Genomic DNA, 23,010 nt, shown 5'->3' with positions numbered 1-23,010 from the left:
CCACCTCTCTCTTTCAAAGAAAGACCATTGTAAATATTTCCCCTTTCAGGTTTTCATTTCTCCCTTCTTACCCACCTCCCCTCCTCTCTTTTTTCTGGCTCCCCCAACTTTTTTGACGTATCAGACTGCTCTGCAGACTCACCCGTGATGGTGTAAAGAGCAGTAATAGCAAGCAGGATGATTATGGCCAAATAAAGATTCAGCCCTATGGCCAGCTGTATAAATACAGCTCCAGAGAATATGTCTGCCTATAAAAGAAAAAATGATAGATTAAGCAATGTTTAAATTCATTATGATGGCATATTACACATTCATGATGAAGGTACTGAAATACACAACTCCACCCCTTACAATACTGCACACACACACACACACACACAAAAAAAAAAATTGAGACCAAAATAGCAAAATAGAGGCCATTTTAGCACAACAGCCAGTTTCCTCTCAGTGCTGTGGTGCTTTCAATACAAGAATTGTAACTACTCAAAGAATTTCCAGGTCATTTTCAATGGATTGTTTTAGATAGACACAGAGTCACCTCACTACTTTGAGCTTACATACTGAAAAACAGCTTAATAACAAAATAACTAAAACTCAAGTTACACTTCCTTCTGTGTGCAGGGATGGACTCTGTGACGGCTCCAAGATGCAGAACAGTTTCTTCATTTAATGCTACTCTATAAATCTCTTACTTTTTCTTTACTCTTGTATACATGTAGTATTGCTAGTCTTGCTGGTTCAGGACAAAGGGTGATTAAAGGCAAACATCCTATATTTTCTCTACTTTTAAGCTCCTGTCAGAATAATTTACATTAGCTGGCTAGCAGAAGGAAACCTTTAGCTCTTGCATAAGAAAGGAATTGTTCAGATTTCAGTGTAACGCTCCGGGATTTTAATCGTATTAAATCAGTTCCTGATTTAGAGCTAATTTCCATCAATGTTAGTTATCCAAGTTTGCAATCAGAATAATCTGCCCCAGTGCACTTGTAACGCATTACTGTGAATTGTGCTTTAATTAGAGGTTTGCATCTGTACCTATCCTTGCTCCTGAGCATCTAGTTCAGGAGCTCATCTCCAAGCCCACCTGCATACCTCCTTTCTGGATACCACACCACCTATACAAGGGCTCTACACAGGGAGTTCCATCCTCATCTAACAGTACAAGTCCTAGTGGTGTTCAGCAAACTCAGGAGCTGCGAAATGCTGCAGGAACAGCCCGTATGCAGAGTCTGAGAGACATAAACAGCGCTGCCTATGCCCCGAGGTAAAGCCTGCACACACAGTTACTGCAGGGCAGCTGCTAGGCTGCAGCTGGCTGGAGGAGCAGGAGGGTCCACAGGTCAGGCTGCAGGACAGCCAGAGCCTGAGATCACCAACAGGCACTCGCACCACTTTTGCCCACGGCTAGGCTGAAGTAAGGCAGGGCAGGTGTACTAATAGCAGTTCTGCAGCCTGGCTAGCTGGGAGATGCTGGATGAAGAACCCCTCTTCATTCCAGAGACACTGAAACCGAGATTCCAGGGTATGATCTCACCCTTAGTTCACTCTAGAGAATGAGGAAAAGATACGGACCTCTGCAGCAAAAGGTCCTCTGACCCTACTGCCCTGACGAGAAGAAAAAAACCTGAAGCAGAGCGTGAATCACAACAGAGGTGCCACTCCCAAAACTCCTCCACTGAGGCAGCTTGAGATGATTCGATTTCTTACAGGTTTTAGTTTGGAACTGGGAGCCAGGACTTCCAGCTCTTATCCCCAGTGGCTGTTAGACCACATCCTTTGTCGCTTTTGTCTATGATAATATTTTTTTCCTATCTTTTCACACCACTGATCAGTTTATGTCCCAGATCTATCTTTTGTTGTTCTTGGCTAGTTTAGCCTACCTATCATCAAATATTAACAGTCCTAAAAAGAACCCCAGAAAGAAACGTATAAATTATTTAGCATCCTGAGCAATCTATCAGCTTCTTCAGATTGCTTTTACCTTCCAACTTCACTGCTCCTCCTTTCTGATAAGATTATTGCCTTTCAATATTTCCTTGTTTCTCCATTTTTATTCTTTTATGGACACTAATTAATCTCTGTCTTATCTCTGAATAGACTAAATCTTTGCATTGCAATGTATCTGTCCAAGCCATGTACAGAACATGCAGGAACAACTGGCAGAACATGTTCCAATTGAGTGAATCCAGCTGCAATGTTAACGTGGGAGTCAGGGCAGTGGCCCATGCTCTTTACCCCTACACCACGCAGTCCTAAAAGCAGGTTGTCCTTCTCCCTCCTCTTCGCCCAGTAAGTTTATGCCCATCCATTTACTACTGAAATTATGTACAACAAATGTAAAGAAAATTATGTAACCCATTTAGACACTCCAGTTTACAATTTCTGATTTCCTCAAAGGCACTCGGGTCTTAATTCCTTTTTGTCTTGTCATAATTTAGTCAATTACTCTCCCTCAGGCTTTTATTTTTACTAGGCCATTTTCTTCGGTACAATGACCAATATCAGCAACACCAGTGGCTAGCGAGCCCACGAAAGCTGCTATGGGCGTTACTCACAAAGCAGTGCATGCTTAGGAAGCGCATACACCTGTGCAACAGAAATCCTTCGGGCTCAAAACCCACCTGTGTCCTGATCCCAAAGATCAACACCTTGCAGCATGGCCTTGTCTGGCAAGTGGTTGATTCACCACAAAACAAGGTAAGAAGTCAAAAAATACACAGAAAATGGGCAGGAGAAGAGAAATGGTAACAACCTTGTACAGAGGTGTACAAAGGGAATCTGAGCATCACATCATGGTGGGCACTGGGCCAGAAAGAGCACGCCAGGAGTTACAAGACCTGACATATTATGTTGTTCATTAGAAAACACTGTAATAATTATAGTATTAACAGCATTAGATAACATGTTAACGTATCAAGGAAGCAGCACATGAAATCACCACCCAAGAAACAAAATGCCACTCTTCCACAAGGATAAGTGGCAGTAAGTATCACTGCCAGTCAAACTGCTAGGCGTGACTGCCCGTTAAGGGCAGGGCAGAAACCCATCCTTCTATATCAAATCTCAGTACGCCAAAGATCACAAGACAGTGTTTGCAAAGGCAGCAGTCAAGGAAGTAAAATGCAAATCTCCAAGCTGGCTGTGGCATGGATTGTCAACACATGGGCATGTCTGGATACACAAAGTGCCTCTAGGAAGAGAGACCTGTGCTAGCTTGACATAGCATGCATATGTCCACACAGCACAAAGAAGTTACCTACCATCCAGGAAGGAACAGGGCTTCCCTTTCTGCCTCAGGAGCTGGTTCATCTGGAGACAATTTGGGCATGGTGCTGCATATCATGGTATAGAAAAACCTACTCTGACATCCTCCAACAGTACCTGAAACCTCCAACGACCCTGACTGTTCTGCCTATTCTGAATAAGATACGGCAAGTAAATCAGACCTGGGCAAATCCTGCCCTGCTGAATACAGTGGCCTAAGACAACAACGCAGAAGACATTGTTTTACACTACAGAAATCTGAGCCAGATTTCTACATGGGACAGCACAGTCAGAGTTGTTCTGGGCAGATGGGGGAAACAAAGGAAATGGTTAGAGGAAATTGTGCGCCAGATTTTTTCCCCTGCATGGCACAGAGACATGAGCTCCACAGCAATTTCCCACACACATCTGGAATAATCGGGTTGATGGGAAGCTGGGATGGGCCACTGGTAGAGTGGGATTCAGGTAATCTGCTGCTGTATGGCTCTCTTGACTATTGCTTTACTCCCTGCTCCCTGGTTAGACCTGGCCACAAGAGCAGAAGAGCGTGTTTCAGCCTCATCACCCCAGTGGAAGCTTATAAGGAAAACCTGTCTTGCCTGGAAGCAAGACACTCCAACTGAAATGGGGTGGAATCCCATGACCAGATCCTTAGGCATGACAGAGGCTGGAAATAAAAGACAGGTAGTAAATTCAGAACCTGCGTAACACCTTGATGGACTCATTATAAACATGTGTTGCAGAATAGAACTGTGAGTCATCTGACTAGAAGAGTTTCTCAGCTGCTAGAGCTGCCAAAACTCTGTCACACCTGGGATTTCTGGTTATAGTAGTTAAGCACAATGGCAGCAAATTAACTAATCCTTTTGAAACACATGGAAATCCAACTCTGAGGCCAGCTCCACAGTACCAACCTGTTTAATTTATAACCTTCCTAAGGATCAGTTATCGTGAAGATGTGAGAATGAGAGCAAAAGGCCAATCTTTTAGCTTAAATTGCACTATTATCACTCAGCTCCCATTCAGAGGGCAAAGAGTAATTTGCCATGGCAACTTCTGCAAAACAACAGATTGAGGTATGCCTGAACTGTGGACTTCTTTAGAGGTTTGGTAGTTTGAAGATATATGGAAAACACCAGCTGCCTTCACTACTTCACAGCAACACAACCACTTACTTAATAAACATTAACTTCATAGCACCTTAAACTTTATACCAACCACTTGCCCATTCAAAGAATCTCTCCACTTCTTTTCTTTCAGCTCAGCTGTTGTAATTTCTCTCCTTTGCATTTCCCCACTCCCTTATTTTTTAATACCTATTATTCTCCTTTTCTCCATAGTCTCTTCCTCTTTTCCCTCATCTACTATTACCGAGGGCTTGTTCACCAGAGGATGCTCAAAGAGATACATATGAAGTTTGGGAACAAAAATTGCTGCTACACGTTTCACGGATCCCGAAGATAATAGACTGTAATGCAATACAGTTTCCCTCCACTCCGACTTGTTCTAGAGGAAAGCATAAGCAGAAGTAAACCTTAAAACCTATTTAAAAAAAAAAAAAAAAAGGAGAAAGTACAGCAAGCATCAAGAGGCATCGCTAGGAAGGAAAAAACTTGGATTGCAGAACAGAGATTGCAGAACAGATCTGGATACACAATCTCACTAGACAGAATGAAGAAAACACAACATCATATTTTTACAGTGCTTAATTCAACCAAAGGCTCCAAATCAGCATAAATTGACCAGCTGTGTGAGCAATACTGTAAATGGGAATTTGTTTTCTTTACGTCAAGGTAGGATGGAAGAAATACTGTAAAAGTGTTACTTACTGAGATCTTTGTGAAAACATACAGGATCAGAGAAAGGACTGACAGGTAGACCTGAATCCGTTTCCCACCAAAACGCTTCTTCAGATACTCTGGCATTGTCACCACCTGCAGTGGGGGCAGATAAGGTTTCAGGTAATGGGGAACAGATACAAAGCAAATTAGAGGAAGTTTTTTTGCTACTCAGATACTGTATGAGTGGAGACAAAGGGAGGGAAGATGCAAACACAGTTACAAGGAAGAGCAGCTCCAGGAATCGAAGGAGAACAAGGAGGGAGTACCAAGCACTTCTCATCACAGGTCTCAGAACAAAGAACCCTCACTTGTCAAATACATACAGACATCATATAGTACAATTCTAGCACACTTGATCTCGTGCCATTCACAATGGCTTTGCAATATTCAAGACCTGGTCCACAAACATGAGCAGCAAAGAAAAGCATCACGTACTGTTTTCACTTACCCCAGCTTTGATGTAGATGGGCACAAACAGCCATCCTAGAACAACCACAAATATCAGAGCCTGCAGCCAAGACAAGATCAGCTGAGTTAGCCTCCTCTAGACAGCACCCCCACAGAGCATTTATCAAACCCAACAGCAACTAGAGAACACTGAAATCACATAAACCTGGGTACTGTAGGGGTGACAAGGGAGGAGGGACTGCTCTGTCCTTTGATTTACAGTTGAAAATTTGGGAATGAAATCTTGGCCAAAAACTCGTGTCAGGTTTTATACAGCCTGGATCTCAGGCTACACTCCCAGAGAAGCACACATGATAATACATATTCTGGAAAGACAATTGATTTCTGCTCACAGACTTGCCCTCTAGTATCACAGCACCACTCCAGCAGCAGCACCAGGCTATCCTAGCCCTGTCCAGGGCAAGCTCAGGGAGCCTGCTTTAATAATGGTTAAAATGCAACCAGCCCAAAAGACTATAATTTCTGGGAAATATTAAGGAAGGTGAGGTTTGCTGCCTGAGACCTATTTGCTAACAACTTGCTCCCAGAGCCACTAATGCAGGTTGCTTTCCCACTCAGAATCAGGCACGCTGTAACGGTATGCTGTGACATCTGCAAAGTACTGGGGAGAGTAGCACTTCTGATGATTATTTTGATCATTGACTGCCTTCTGCACTGTGTCTGTGTGAGATTGTTGTAAAACATATGGCCATCTCACATTCTGTACAGGATGTGCCTCATGCATTTTGTAAAATATTTTGTATTTCAACATTACCATTCCATAGTATAATGTGTGTTACCATGCGTATTTTGCAAACTATAGATCTTAGTGTATTGCAGCGTCACAGTTTTCTGACTTATAATGGCTAGGAAATGCTGTCTGATACAGAGTTGTACATATTTAAATAGACAAACACAGAACAAAAACCTGCTCTCAGAGCTGCACTCTGAATTCATTCTGTTGGCAGGACTTAGAGGGCTGTCCTAACTGTTATCTTTTAAGTTCTGCCCTTAGATCAAAACCATAAAGATGGACAAGAAATACTGGGCCAGCTTCTGCTGTCATACTAATACAACTTAGAAATTATTTCAGTGGAATAATAGTGAACACAAGGATGATAACAGTCAAAGTTAGTATTTCTTTCAAGAGGAGAGTCAGATTATACAGCCAAGAGCAATATTTCCACCATGTCTATTAACCTGTACACTAGTCCCTCTATGTCATAACTAATGAACTATATAGTATATCTGCTCAAATACACAGATGCATCATTGCTTCTTCCTAAACAACAATTGTTGTACCCTGTGTATTGATATTAGTCCACAAACAAGGTCCCAGGAGATGAAGTGTTAGAGGTGGATACGGCTGAAGAAGGATACGGGTCCTAGAGATTTGAATACCATGAAATTTCAAGCAGTGATCGTTCTATTTTGTTTTACTTAGTTTTAGTATAAAGAGAAGGGCATTCAGGTTTGTTACAGGACTAGTGTAATCAAATAGAGAAAAATGTCAGATTAATTATGCATGTCTCATAGAATTCATTTTAGCCTTTATCCTTCTCCTTAAATATGTATATCATATGAATACTCGACTATCTGCAGCAACCATGCACTTGCTATAGAAAAAAGCCAAATCCCTCAGGGTGGTATGCTTCTTTCACTGAGCAAAATTGAATGTAGAGAAACTATTGACCTATGTATGCTCATTAAGTCCTTTGTGTTATGGTATAATCCCTTCCATGAAGGTGGATTCAGCAGAACAAGGGCATTACTACCCACACCCACAGAGCCTGAGAATACAAGGAAATGGACTGTTTTAGCTCACGTGAAACTCCATGCTGTTGCAGTTAACACTACTTATGGTACTTCAAGTAGTTCATTTAAAGTCAGCTTGGGTATCTCTACCCTATACTTCAACCATAAGCAAAACACGCATAATTAGAGGAAGGAGAAAGTAAAGAAGAAAAGTTACTTGGAATGCAGGTGGTTGTGAAGGATGCCCAAAATTTCTTATAGCCTGTGAAGAAACCAAAGCCCCTTCAACAATTCCTACACAGCAAAATGCTGTAAAAAATACTATGGATTACAAAATTAACTGATAAATTCTTCCCAACATCCTGCAGTCTGAAAGTGCTCTTTATAAATATCTTAAAAGTATTCAAAAGAGATGTACAAAGAGAATACATCAGGTTATTTGGTTCAAGTGCTCTCTAAAAAGCTTCATCCAACAGAAGCAGGTCATGTGCTCCCAAGTGTCTTGGACAAGGAGCAAGGAAGATGAGCTAAATAGTGGATTGTGTTGGCACTTACTGGTCTGTACAGAAAACAGGTGTTGCCAAGCACAAACTTTAACAGTCCTAAATTATTTAGGCAGTGTTATTTTGATTAATCTCTGTAGATAATTTTGATGACATAAATATATTCACTTAAATGCATGCCACTTACATTCCATTCATATCCTCCAATGGCAATTCCTCCAGCTGCTGCTGTTCCTGCTATTCCCACAAAATGTCCACTGCCAATGTTACTGGCAAACAGAGAAGCACCAATCTGGAAACAGAAAGAACAATATTTGGCTCTTAGGCCCTGTTCATAGCAACTTGAAAAAATCATGTTCATTTGGCAATTTGAACTCATGCCTATCTATCATCATAAGAATGATTGACAACTAACTTCCCTGACAACTTTCAGGACTCCCTTTTATTGCTCCCCCTCAAACCTGAGACTCCAGCCATTACATCTACAACAATGAGAAAGGATAGGATGTTGCATAGTAGATCTTCTTCCAATTGAGTCAGTTTATTACACCAATATAGATTTTAAAATATTTGCAAAACTTGGCTAACTGACATTTGGATGACGTCCAAACCATTAGGGAAGATGACTGTGATCTGTCTTGCTCAAGGAGGAAACAGTTAGTGCATACCCACTTGTCAAAGTGGCCCTCCCTACTTCATATTCCACAGTCTTTTGAACTAAATGTATCATCGGTGAGAGCTGTACAGACCTTTTACTTGATTTCACTTTTATTCAAAAGATATTTGATTATTGAATTAAATTCTGTAAGCTGTACGGCAGAAATACCTGTTGAGAAAGTGCTTCTGTTAGATACAAACAACAGGAAATCAAGGAGTTATATTTCAGAAGTGCTGGGTGTCTAAGACCCCCAAATATTGCACTGAACGTACAAACAGAACAGTGTGGAGAACATAGGAATTGATGAACAGGGAGACATTTTAAAAAAATGAAAGGTTTAGGTTGGATTACAGACAAGCAGGAGCTGTTCACATAAGACAGATGTGCCAAAGGATCTAATTCTTTATCAAATAGCTCAGACAACAGAAAAGATGACAGAAAAGGTATGAGCTTCATTTCCTCAAAATAAAACCATTAAAGGCAGCAGAAATGCCTAGTGATAATTTACAAGGTCAGATGTTAAAGGACACAGGGTGAGAACTCAAGCATGAAAAAGGTTGGATTGGGTATCGCAAGCAAAGATGTGAGCTGGATGTTCTGAGATGAAGCAATGTGAGTGAACATTTTTAATTTTTCTTTTATTTTTTTCTACAAAGAAGAAAAGCAAATGGTTAAAAATCAAAGCATATAGAAAGTAGGCAAAAGAACCTCTGTGACCAGCCTGTAATGCTCTCATTTGAGGCAGACCTCTTGTGTTGAAAGATCTCAAGGTGCTGAAAAATGGGGTTTTAGACATATGAACCTAGGACCTGCAGCTGGCACATTCTCCTTATGTAGTTCCCAAGTACAGGTGGCTGGAATATGCTCAGAGTCCCCTTACAAAAGGGAGAAATATTCCTTGTCTGCAATTCACTTGGAGATTTTTAGGGTCCTAAAATGTACATAAAGGGAACAGTTACAAATTTTCAGGTCTGCAGTCACTGCAGTGAGTAGCAGTAAAAACTGAGTCAATCTTTCTGAGAGCACAGGGACAACTGACTGAGATTCAGGAGGGCAAAAGGGATTTCATCACAGAGACCCACTTCTGCAGATCAGATTTATTCTATAGAGCTATGCCACAGCCAGGAACAGCAACCATGCTCTTTAACTCACAAACCTAATGTCTAATCACAAAATAGATTTTCCTCCCCCATTTTTTATATGCAACATACAAACAAATTCATCAGAGGATTCCATTATTTCTTTTCTCCTTTGCTCAGTTTCATCTCCTGATTTCTTCTAGTCTTTTTGCAGACTGTTCTTTTGCTGTGACAGGACACATACGTCTCTAAGTTCACTCAGTTCTGGATTTTTTAAAATATTTTTTTCTTTTATTACACATTTCTAGAAGTCAGTTGGGCCCTACAGAAGTGTAACCAGTTTGTCAGATGACAGATATTTGTACAGGAATTATAAGTGTTGCAACAAGCATTAGCAAATAAGCCAGAGAGATCACTGGTAAGAATGAAAACTTTTTCTTCTAACCTCTCTGTGACAGTAACGGTGTTTTCCCAGCAATGATCATGAAGAAACAAATACCATTTATAGCAAGCATGAGCACTGTTGTCCAGTGCTTTCCCTTGGAGATGAATAATTAAACTTAAATCTAGGTTACTAGAAATGCAATCACCAGAAAAGATTAACCACATCAATCTCTGATTTCATTTGATGTGTTCCCTCTCCTGTTTCAAAAGCTTAAAATGTGCTGCAAGCAGATCCAAGTAACAAAAGCAGCTAATGAAGAACTGACAGCTATAGCAAGCTTTAGCTCCTTGCCTAAAACCCCGGGACATACTGTAGCACTCATTGACAATCCTGTGTTCCCAACTTTTCGCAGAGCACACTTGTATGGCAAGAAAAATACAAACCCAAACCAAAACAACACAAAATTACCACATATTTAGGGCCAGCGCAAGGACAAAGCAGTGTGAATGCAGGTACCACCTTCACTTTCTAGATTTTCTTCTCTGAATCCCTACAAACACCCAGTGCAGCAGAGCTGTAAGATCAGCACATTCTAGTAACGGATGCAATTTTAAAAATGGGGTTTAATGTTATGTACACATGGAAAGGTAGAACATGGCTTCATAGCTGGGAAAACACATATTACTCTGAAAACTGCAGTGTGGTTAAAGCCGGAGGAACGTTTACCAAACATACTTGCACTCTGTTAGCTGCTGATGCCAGAGGGGAAAGACAAATTTCCAACCTGCCACGGCAGTACTTTGAGGATGAAGGAAGAATGCAGGTGAGCTCTGGGCCCAAGCTTTCCTGGTGAAGTACTTACTGCTGTGGTATTTGTGTTATAAATTGTGTATATAAAGGCTGATTACTGGAACTGCTCCATTTACCATGGGTAGATGCTGCAGTACACCTATGTGTGCCCTAAAGAACGCTGTGCTGAACCGGGGATGGGGTGGTGGCGATGACAGAAGGAAACAATTTTCTAGAAGTGTTAACTTCTCAGCGAATGTGTTCATGAGTTGATTTTAAAAACAGATCTAGGAGGAAAAGCAAAGAAGAAAGTTGATTGAAAGGAACAAAAGCTGTTAAGAGGGAAAGAGAGGACAAACAACTGAACTAACCTGAGGCAAAGGTGGAACATTAACTCTCTTAAAATCTTTTAAGAGGTCAGGTTTTAACAAAAGTACTCTGTTCAGGAAAAGTACCACCACACTGCAGATAGATGATGATCGCTCTGTTTTTTCCAAGTTATTCATTAACCATTTCACCTTGCTCTTTTCATTAACTTGAGGATGCACTGACATCCCAGCACTCGCTGTTCCAAATCATATACAATGTACTTTACAAACCAGTGACCACTGCAGCGACAGCGTGCAGGCTTCACAGCTTACAGCTTTTCTCCCTCCCAGGACCTGCTAATACGTATCCTACACCCCTAATGTCCGCTTTCCTGCTTGAAAGTGTTAGCTTGGCATCAAACCCTTTTCCTTGATCCCAACCATGCCCTGCCTATGGCCTTTTAGCCCCTTTACAGAGATCAGCATGAGGTCGTGAGTTGTCTCTCCTCCCAGGGGTCACCTGCAGAAGTTGCTTCCTAAACTGCTCTTCCCTGGACAAATGTCTCATTCCCTTCTTTGAGAACTGCTCCTTGACAGTGTCCATGCTTTTCTTTAACTCACAACTCTTCCCTGCAACATGTGACTGTACGTTGATGGAAGGCCATCATTTTTTCCTACCTCAGTTTTTTGGTATCACTCTTATAAAACTTTGGAAAAATCGGTATGCTGCTTATAATGGAATAAGCCGCCCTTCCAAGGCTCTGACACCTAAAGAAAAACGTGTAGTTTTTTATTCTGCTTTCAAAATTACTCTGCAAACTCTATGTATTGCATTCTTGCCAAATTAAACATTTATGTACTTCCCAATTCACTAAGCAAGAAAGATGGACATACAAACACATCAAATATATCTCTGACTTCTGAAGTTGGAACAGCCCAGTTGCAAGCAGGCTGATCTGATACCTTTCCACCTTTGTCCTGTGAGGCAGAAACACCACCTCCCAGCCAGCTGGAAAATTCTGACGGATTCTACAGAAATCTGTTTCACTGAACTTTTCCTTTTCTACCAGCACTTTGCTTTGATTACTTTATTATTCTTTTTACTCTGAAAACTTCACACTATTCTTTGCATGGAACTTGACAAAATAATTTAATGTTTTATTCCACTTTACCCAACAAAAAAGGAAATAACAAATCTTATTCTACCAGAGTTGTCTTTCCTGGCTCCTCCTAGCAGCATCAGATTCAGCAAGTGGGGAGAATTTTGAGAATATGAAAAACTTAACTGGATGGAGAGGTCAGAGGAGGCATGCCAGTGGTCAGTTCTGACGGGTATCAAAATAAGCCATGCAGAACCAAAGCAAAAATATGTTGGCTTTTTTTCCTTAATTCTTACCTGTCTTACAAAGATCAACATGTGACAACAAACAAGCTGAGTTACATTTCTGTTTAAAGCGTAGTGTGTCCTTGACTCTGCATGTTTCCTACTTGCTGCTCAGTAAATCTTTCTAACCATGACAGCCGGATTTCAGATGCCCAGCAGATACTTTGTCCTATTAGCGTTTATGCCTCAGGCACTGAGGTACACGAGGTAACCCATACTTTTGTGCAGACAGCTCTGTCTGCAAAACTACAGAACCTGAAGAACAAAATTCAAAAGCAGGAAAGCTTCAAAATTGAAGGGTTGTTTTTTTCAATTGTGCATGAAACCCTGTTAATCCTGTAAGAGTGGCTGTTAGCGAAGCTGACTCTTCTCTGGGAACAGATACTTCATTTCCACGGTAGAAAGCATTTGGCTGAACCTAACTGGTCCAGCTAACAAAAGAAGCTAAAGTTGGTTTGCAAGACCTACTGTTACAAATCCGTCACTTCCCTCAAGCTTCTTTGTGTCTTTTTGGAAAGAGCAGAGCTAGTTATGAGTATTTAAAGAGCCATATGTGTCTTCCCTGAAGACATTTCCTTCAAAGCCCAAGAGACCAAAACCAGTTTCTTGAAGATTCTTCTCTCAGTTCCTGTAAAAAGAGCGTGGAAAGGGCACAGCATTTCATACCATTAGGATTAACCAATGACGGATTTCAATTTCTGGCAATAGTGAGAATGTAATTATATACCTTGATCCCTAATTAACTACTGTCACTACTGAATTGGCTCATCTACTGCATAAGAGCAGTGATTTCAGTGAACAAACACTGAAGGACCTATTACCTCAGCAGAAGAGTCAGAAAAGCCTAACCATGGGCTTGGTTCTGCAAAACACGAAGCGACGTTCATGGATCCTGCTGCAGCCAACACTCGGAGCCTGGCCCAGGAGAACTGTGTTGCCTCTACTTTATACACAGTGAAACTGAATCACAATCAGGCAAAGTGACTGACAAACACTATAAAAAAAAAAAAAACAACAAAAAACCAAAAAACCAAACCCTATCAAAAGTGGAACTAACCTCCAGCCCTTGATTACCAGGGTCTGCTCTAGTCTACTAAACCACAGCTACTCCATCGTTTAAGTGAACAGAATCCCTTTCCCAGGCTTGTCAGTAAGAGATCCCGTCACACTGCTAATGAGCCTTTTCCCTTGTGCTCTCAGAAAAGCCACTTACGGCTGCCCTGTGTAGAACATATCACAAGCACTGACAAACACAGATTAAGGGAATTAAGTTTATAACAAGTTTGTGGAAGGGTTTTGTGTTCTGGGTGGGTTTATGTTTCGTTTTTCTCTGTTCCAGAAAGCAATTATAGGGCAAGGGTCACTATGCTGAAATGGCAGGGAAGAAATCTGATAAATAAAGAGTTCGCATAGAAAAAAACTTCCCCCACCCTGCGTCTTACGTGCAGACTGTGGAAATCACATCCGCAAACCTGCTGAGAGTATACTCTGTCCCCTCACGCCACTGATGAGTAAGCTGAACAAGACTGGACCCAGAAGTGACCCCAGAGTACTTCAGCTACACGCCCCCAGCTAGGCTGTGCCACTGATCACAGCCCTCACAATCCGCCTCACTGGCCACACTTCCTGAGCTCACTATGAGGATGTTATCAGATGTTATGTATCAGAGCTTTCCAGAACTACACCAGGTTAGTCCTGATGTGGCACAAAAGACTAGTCAAAGCACGGGAAAAGTAAAAAAACCCACACAGCATTAGCTGTTGCAGAACCGAGATCACATCTTGGACTGAACTTTCTATACTTTCATTGGTTTCCTAGTCGTTTCAGCCCAGTTTGCACCAGGTGATGGACATCCTATCTACCTGCTGAACTGTGGGGAATAGGTGTTTTGGAATCTCTTGTTATCCAAGGCAAACTTTCCAAGGTGGTGCTGCTGACATGGTATTTAGTTTGTGGTTTGAGTGCTTCTCATTTGTTTATTTTGTGTGATACCAGGATGAATAGCAAGAAGGGTCTGTTTTTATGGTGCAGGAAGACACTCCTGACATTCCAAAGGGAAGTATTGAAGGGGTGGTCTACAACTCCACTGACAACTAGCACTTCATCCATGCTGAGCTTGCAGTGTTTGGGAAGGAGGGATGACCCTACCAGCAACCACTGCGATGTTGGGTCATCCCTTTTGTCTTCCCGCTGGAGGACGGGAGCTTGCTGAATCTGTCAGGTTAGTGTTGGCAGAGAACTTGGAGTTAGATAATCTTCCCAGGGGTTCAGGGAAAGCATTAGGAGTTCTCAGTGGCACCGAAGCAAGACAGAAGTTTTTTACAGTGAGTCTTTCCTGCCTTGCTGCTTCCACCTTCATTTGCATCTGCACAAAAGGGTATTCATATTCACCCCTGACAGGCATACAGAATTGCACAAGGTTAAAACCAGCCCACTGATCAAAGTGACAGTTAAGCAAAGTAATCTCTCCCCCTAGAATGATGGGATTTATCTTAAAATAACTTGGAAACTTTCTCTTTCCTCAGTCTTCCAATGGAACTTGAATTTTCTTAGATCTACTATACCAAACGAAGAAACCTTTTACTGTCATTGGCATTTAATCTTTCTATGTCATTAAAGAGGCAGTCCCAATGCCTTCTGAAGGCAGAGAGCAGGCTCCCTGAAGCACAAGAAGACTGAAAGATATGTAGGTATTTCTGCATCTTACTTCAAGAAAATTCCTACCTTTTTAGACAACAAATACTTACTGTCACTCTCCCTAATCCTGTAGCTGAATCCATGTGGGTGGAATCTTGAATCAAAAGTCTTAATTAGGTGCAAAAACATTTTTGGAGACTGAATGCAAGGTCAGGAATGTTGAGGATTTCCATTCAGGCACAGGGAAGCATGTACAACTCAAGTAATACAGAAAATGCAGGTTTGATTAAGTCTCCTGCTTTTCCAAGAAGTCACACTAAATAGAATCTATGATCTGGAAGAAATAGATAATTGTTTCTAATATCATTTCTGCCAAAGGCCTGATGGATAGCTATGAACTCGTTTTGTGTCTGTGACCCCTTTTCTCCACCTTGGAAGAGAACACAGATCCACAGAAGACAAACAATGTAAGTCACAGATAATCTTTTAAAAAATGTAAACTACATTTTACCAATAACTTATCATAATGTTTTCAGGATTTTATCCTTGTACAGACCAGAACTTGTTACTAAAAGTGGAAACAACAGAGCAATATGAGGAAAAAGTTCAGTAAATTAACTCTTCTCTGCGATGATCTCAAAACGAGCCAGCTTGTTTGAGTGCAGTGAAAGTAAAAAATTCAAACTATTGAAAAGTTTTAAAGTGGGCTGAAAAGCAAAGCACTGGATTTGTCTACACTGACATGACCAATGTACCTAAGTTCAAACAAGTTGGTCTCATAATGAAGACAGCTCAGAGCTCAACAGGGACAACTTCCCCAACACTTTTCCCTGCCTGTCAGGTGGCTTTTGTTGTGCAGTTTGCCCTGTGCCACCATGGCTAGAGAAAGAGTTCGAACTGTGCCTACACAACATAGCCATCACAGTCTCAACAGCATTGTAGGGATACTTAATATTTAAGGACTAGATACAGTCATATGGAAGTGGATGCACACACACATATGTATGTTTTATATACACACACAATATATATAGCACTCACCGGCCACCAAACCATGCTTCGTCCAGCCAGGAAGAATCCACCTACTGTCCCACGGTTGGTTGAGTACATAGCCTGGAGAAAAGCAAGCAAGCAAGCAAGCAAGATTGAATCATATTTTAAGTATAACAGGCAAGATAAACCCAGACTAAAAACAAACAGCTAGAATTAAGCGATAATATGTATGGGGAGAGTAAAGTGGAAGAAATAAAAAGAGAGTGGTTAAAAAGAAAAAGTTTATGATGAAGAAAATAATACAACTGAATAATGATTCTTGCATCTAGGTCTACATTAACCATTCACACTTCATAGCTTCACCTTTCATTACAGTGCAAAATATTAAAATAAAATTTAATTTAACTAAAAATGATCAAATAAAAGCTCATATGAACACATCAGGTATGCAATGTCTTTGACTTCAGGCATCAAAAAAGACTGTAAGTTGCAACTTCATTAACAGAAAGTGTGCAGCTTTTTTATTCAATATTATCCAACCCCAGAAAATACCTACAAAAATCTATTTTCTTGTTGTGATATCAGCATTGTACCCACTTCTCTCAAGTTCAAAAAAAGAGAAGCCAACTAAAATTTCCTTTTTAGGTACTCGTTTTGTATTTTTCAAGGGATGGGCTTCAGAAGGAAGCTTTGTCCAATTTCCATTAATGACCCTGATCCAAATATTGGATTCCCATTGTCTCCTCTGGTGGACTTTGAACAGGCAAATAAAGTAAGAAGACTCAGGAAAATTATCCAGATCTTTTCTTCTGATGCAGAAGAAAGGAAGTAACTTACACTTAACTACACACAGCAACTGAGTATTTGTCCAATAAAGACAACACTGGTGCTGTAAAGAAATGGTTCCAGGAATTACTCAGCAGACAATAGCCTGACAAGCCACAAATCAGCTCCTTTTTGTCACAGATGGTTAATGCAAAGTTCAACAGCAGCACCAGCCAGACCTCCCTGGCAAGGACCCCGCTCCTTCCCACAGGACAGCAAGGTGCTCAGGTATACTGGGGGCTCCAGAGTTTTTCTTATGGTTTTGGCATCTACTACTGCGATGAAGAGGTAAAGAAAAGGTTGTGTCCACTTTGTGTCCACCCTAACTTTTTGGTACTCTTCAAAACATTGCCAGGCTGCTAGAAAGGGAGGTTTGTTTTGCAGCCAACTTCTCTGCCTTCGAAATGGACCCCTGGGATGCTCCTGGCAAGGAGAGGATTATTGAGGGACAATGCCTCCCATCCGCTTGTTAATGGTCAGGTGTTCAGGTGACCAGGAGAGCTTGCCCTAAGGAAACCAAAATTGAGTGACATTCCACTGTTTACAGCTTTGTAGCTCACAGTATTGGCCTATTATCTTCAAACCCTTCAGCACTGAGGTTACACCAACAGAATGGTATCTGCCTTGCCCCATTAGCCATGAAAGCACTGCACTTGGGTTGCAGATGAGGCAGGAGTTTCCCTGGCAGCCCTCAGCGCAGTCAGGATTGCCGGGCAGAGGGCAAGAGGCTCCGCTCTGCGAGGGCCATGAACAGAGTCATTGCCAGCACCTGCCACCCCCGAAACTGTTCCCTCCTCATCGTTTCGATGGCACTGCAGCCTGGAGCCAAGGTCCTGCTGGCAAAAAAAAAGCCACGATAATACAGCCCATAAGCGGCACCTACAATCCTGAGCACCTCACTCCTTTGTTGAGTGATCTAGAGCCCCGGGGGGTGGGGGTGGAGGGGTAGGTGTCCTGCAGTGCTCCTGTTGCACCCCACACTGCCTCCCCACACAGTGACTTCACCTCCGTTCTTCTCCCTGCAACTCCCTCTTCTCACCATTTTCCCACAGCATCACCTTACACCCCCAGTTCCCACTGGAGTCCCAATGCCAAACCCCATCCATTCACCTCCCACCTGCTTTCTAACAGGGACCCCAGCTGGCCTGAGCCTCACTGAGCAGATCTCTCTGCTCCTTCCCACACAAACTTCATTACTCCACCTTCCCCACTAGTTCCATTCATCCACCTAAATGGATGCCTCCGCAGCTCACCATCCACTCTCCAGTAAATAATCACATTTCCCCCACCATACACTTATTAACTATCTCAATTAAGCACCAAAATCTTCATACAATTATACATTTTCATTTACTAAGCCATTTTCCCAAGACACTGCAAACTACCTGCTCATTAAATAAAATAATATAATATAAAATAATAAAACAAAACAAAACAAAATAAAATAAACCCCCAACCTACCCATAGTCCCACTGCCAGGACTACCACAAAATAGATGACAATAACAGAGATGTCTGCAGGATTGTTGATCCTTATGTTGGGTTCCATCCTGGCTGTTTCTCTGGCTTTCTTCTTCTTTATCTCCTTATGTGCTTCTTGCAGAGTTCAGGTTAATGATAAACTGCTGTCATCCCCTACGTCTTATATAATATATAACTTCAGATTCACTTGTCTCCCATGGGACACAAGTTGAAGCTGCTGCTTTTCCTTGGGAAACAAATTCTTCCCAAATATTGCTCCTCTGTTACAGGTGCTGCAGATTTCAGAGTTCAGTTCCCCTGCCAAAGGTGCTCAGGGTTTTAACATCCAGGAGCAGATGTCTGAGAAGGAATGAGCATGGAAAGGAGTGGCTTGGCTGCAATAAACCCACATATTTACCTCACTGTGTGAATACTTTTTTTTTTTTTTAAGTGGTTGTACCTGTAAATCTAGTCATGGAAGATGTAGTTCTTTTAGACGATTATGGTAAGCAATTATCTGTGAGGAGGAGTGAGTGACCTGATACCTGGGGAAAACCCAGGGGTCCAGAGCTGGGACATCTTCTGTGTCATCTGTCAACTCAGCAGCATTATTCAGTGGAGCAACAGCCCTGCACTTCTGGGAAGGATACAACTTGAAGCTGTTTACATCTCTCACAAGGATACAGGTAAAGATGCATGTGCACCACAGGACTGAGATCCAGGAGCTTACTGTGCCGAATTCCAGAATGTTTAGGCGGTGGTGGTGGTTCTCTCTATTGTAGCTAATCAGCTTCACATTCAAGTAAGTTCAAAGTTCACCAGAGCTTGGGTCTGCTCTCCCTTTATTTGTTCCTCTGACTTCAGAATCAAGCTAAGCAAAATAACTGGTCACAAAGATGTGGAACACTCTGATTATAGAAAGATCTTCAAGCTCTTAACAAGGAAGCTTCCCCAAAGAAAAATCCAGGACATTTAGAACACGAGACACAGGTGCCAGGCATACTTCTGGGCTCTAAGTATACCTGAAAGTCCTATTGTCTGCTTGATACTAGGGAATCATTATCCATTTACAGCTGATTAGGCTGCCCTTTGGGAGTAAAATGTTACCCTGAAGTTACGCAGAGTAGAACAAGCAGTACAGTACACAGAAAGCACAGCAGGTCTGACCATCTTGCAGTGGTTATTTCCTTGGGAGCTGAAATTGAGGTCTGGCTCTCTGTTCATTGGCAAAGAATTTTTCTTAGGTAAACTACCCTTTGGTAATTGTGGCTAATAAAAAGCACCAAAATCTAAGAAGCTATAATAAAGTGTGATAGCTTATAAGAATAAAATAAAAATATCACTATTGTTTGAGCACCTATTCTCTTATAAAATAGTCGTGTCCTCTGATAGTTTAGGCATCTCTCCCAACAAACATTCTTCAGTTTGTCCTACAGGACTGTGAAATGTTAGCTTTAAATCCAACAGAGAAAAAATTAACCCTGGAAGCTGCTGAGCATCCAAAATTCCCATTAGCTGCAACCTTCCCTGCTGTGTATTTCAGAGGAAAATAAAAGACTTATTTACTAACCTTAATTATCAGGAAACAGTTTGCCTAAGATAGGCTGTAGATGGCACTTCTTTACAAAGATTGACATAGTTTCCCATGGGTCCTTGCAACTAGCAAAAAGGCTAGAACTCCATTTCTGCATCAGTCTACAGAGGCAAAGCAAAGAAAAATTAGACAGGAATTTATCTACTATAACGTGTCTCATCCAGACCTCTGCACAAAAGAGCTCAGAAGCTAAGAAAAGCTACAGCCTCCTGTCCACAGCTGCTAGCACAGCCACACCAACAAGACAGCAAGGTTTGAGACTGTAACAGAGAATCAGTGTCTAAAAAATAATAATCATGCAATTCCTTTCTTTATATACAGTGGAAACAAACTTTATTCTGTTTTTGTTCCTGAAGGTCACAAACCCAAACCAAACATTCTCTACAAGACTGTTAAAAAAGGCAGGCAGCTTTGTCGAGGCTCTTAATATCTCACTTCCACATCCTCGTATCTGCAGTCAAAGAGAAACCTAGAAGCATTACATTCAGCAGATTGTTGGTGTACTACATTAACCACTTCATGAACTGAATGCTTATAAATGGTCTCTGAAAGGTCAGCCAAGTTTCCAGATTTGAAAAGAAGCTGAACCTACCTTTGTATTAAAGTTTTCAAAGATAAGCATTGAGTAAACCTCCTGATGTGAAGTGTGAGGAGACAGGAGACAATTAACCTCTTTTTCTCACACTCAGCTAGCAATGTGCTTCAGTAGGTGCTCTCATCATCCTGAAGTGTCTGGTCAGGCAAGTATAGGGCTCCAATACTAGAAAGAATGACAAATAATTTGATATATTGGGGAAATTTCTCTATTTTTTCCTTTGAGCCAGGCTAATTCATTGAAGTAAGAGAGATTTTAATGGGAGCAGGAAAAACAACTAGTCTAAGTAGCGTAACACAGCAACTGTGATCCACATCTGTAATGATTACTCCCTCTGGATCAAGTCTGATAACATTCAGCTTATCACGAATATGTTCATACTTGAACAGAGAAATAAGACAACGGATGAAAGCACCAACAGCTACAGAATGCTGGAGTCATTTACTCAAAATCACACACCAGACTACTGATGGAGATCAAACAGAACGGTATCATGGATCTGTATACCCAACCGTGTAACTGCAAGGGCTGGCAGGGGCACCACTGTCTTATGGGGCACAGAGCAGGTACATGAGCTATGTAGAAGCCACAATTGCCCTGTTGTCATTGGAAAATCGGGCTGTAGCACAGAAAAATTGAGATTTATAGTCCTTGCTGCCACTTAGCCTAGTCTTTTAGAAACTTAGTGTAAGTCTTCCTCCTGAAGATGGCAAATGATTAAAAAAAAAGGAAAACAAACTACAAAGAGAAAGATGTATTAGTATGCAAACTACCTCCCACAGAGGAACTCCTCTAATCTTTTCTCTGACATTCCTCCACAGTTCTTTATAAAGCAAGCAGATTTCTTTTGGAGATGATCCTCAGAAATGCTAATTTATACACGAGATCCTTTGTACAATTAATAAAGGACAAAACTAGGCAAAAATGTGCAGTTATTTTACTTGTGGAAGGCCATATACTATGTTAGTAAAGCCTCTTCCCTCTTTTTCTAGTTTCCTAGCCATGTAGTACCAACTTGGTGAGAAAAGATATTATATTTGCAATGGTCCTAATAACAGAGGATGGCAGTTTGAGTAAGAGACAGGAGGATTATTTAGCACCTTTTGTTTGATGCCACAAGTCCTTTTTCTCTTTGTGCAAGCTTGCTTAAGTGAGCAAAACCTGGGTCTAATTAGAAGAATTAGTCACAGAAGGATGACAAAAATGTTAGAAACTAAAAAGTGGAATCCATAAAAGAGGAATTACGTCAAGGCAAAAATATCCAAACTCCAGTAGGTATGATGTAGATAAAAGAAAAAAAATCAGTAGGAAAAGGGATGCCTTCTTAAAAGCTTATCAGAAAGCAAGCAAGGTTATTCTGTTCTCATTCTGAAGATCAGATCAAGAAACATGAAAAACCCCATGTGTTTATCAACAGACAAAAAAGGTAACAAAAATAAAATGAGCTCTTTCTAGACTTATTTTCTTATTAGTATATATCTACAGAGAAGAAATATCAGAGGACATAAAAACAGATTTATATGCTGATAGACAGAATTGAAGCAAGGAAATACATTCAGTTCTTCAGCAACTGATTAAATTCTCTCTGTATGATCTGTAAGTACACCCAGGCCGGCAGTGTCTAAGCCCTGCCAATGTTATAAAAACAACAGTCCAAGGACTGCACTCTTCCGGCAAGATAGACTAGGATAGCAAATAAAGTAACCTGAATTTATTTTTATTTTACTAATGTTTGATTCTTTCTTCTAATTCAGGAGATTAACAGGGGAGGATTAATGGCAAGAGACTGATTTGAAATTTCCATTGGGAATAATAAAGTTGAATAACAGATTAAAAAATACTCCCCCAAACCGATGCAGACTGTCACCAGATTTAGCCACCTGACAGCGAGGCAGATAAGAAGTTGCTTGTGGGGAGCAATCTAACTGAGTAGCATTCTCATTAAAAGAGAAGTACAATTATTATCCCATAAACTATATAACCCAAAATATATTTATTATCCTTATGATCTAATCCATCGCATTTTGTATATGTTAGAGGCTTGCTAATCCTTCTCAGGAGCTTCCTACCTTTCTCCTAAAACAATGTTTCCATAAAAATACTTTTTAGAGATCAATACATGCCGATTTGCCACTTCTACTATACCTAAAATTAAATAATATAAGAAATTGTCCAGAGTGGCTGCATAATCATGATCACAGCTCTCAGAAATATTTTTACTACTCATACCCTGGAGATGCTTTAGGGAAAATAATATCTCCACCACATAAAACACAGGAGAGAAATGAACAGGAGATGATCTGCTGACACCCCTTCCACTGAAATAATTCTTCAGTTTTTCAGGTGAACTAATGAAAACCCTAGTTGCTCATACTCTGTTTTTTTCTAAATAAATGTAATCACTCTTGAAAAATGGATATCCTCAGCCCTTGTAGATGTTTTCATTGCCCTACAGCAATAAGCAGCAACAAATTTATTAATATTTATTGATTT

The 23,010-nt window shown here is 41.0% G+C and overlaps 1 protein-coding gene across 1 annotated transcript in view; it reads right to left on the bottom strand.

Moving 5' to 3' along the window:
• The window catches only part of SLC5A1 (solute carrier family 5 member 1), a 28,235-nt gene extending 9,819 nt beyond the window's left edge, over window positions 1–18,416 (bottom strand). Inside the window, exons 1-6 of the mRNA XM_037410006.1 lie at window positions 18,330–18,416; window positions 16,092–16,163; window positions 7,998–8,102; window positions 5,554–5,613; window positions 5,094–5,198; window positions 143–248 (exon numbers count right to left, since the gene is read on the bottom strand). Coding sequence (XP_037265903.1) covers window positions 143–248; window positions 5,094–5,198; window positions 5,554–5,613; window positions 7,998–8,102; window positions 16,092–16,163; window positions 18,330–18,416 — 535 coding nt within the window. The remainder of the gene's footprint in view (window positions 1–142; window positions 249–5,093; window positions 5,199–5,553; window positions 5,614–7,997; window positions 8,103–16,091; window positions 16,164–18,329) is intronic.
• Between the last annotated feature and the right edge of the window lie 4,594 nt (window positions 18,417–23,010).

This window comes from Falco rusticolus, chromosome 1 (assembly GCF_015220075.1).
Source record: "Falco rusticolus isolate bFalRus1 chromosome 1, bFalRus1.pri, whole genome shotgun sequence".
Lineage (NCBI taxonomy): Eukaryota > Metazoa > Chordata > Aves > Falconiformes > Falconidae > Falco > Falco rusticolus.
This window is presented reverse-complemented; position numbering and strand designations above follow the sequence as displayed.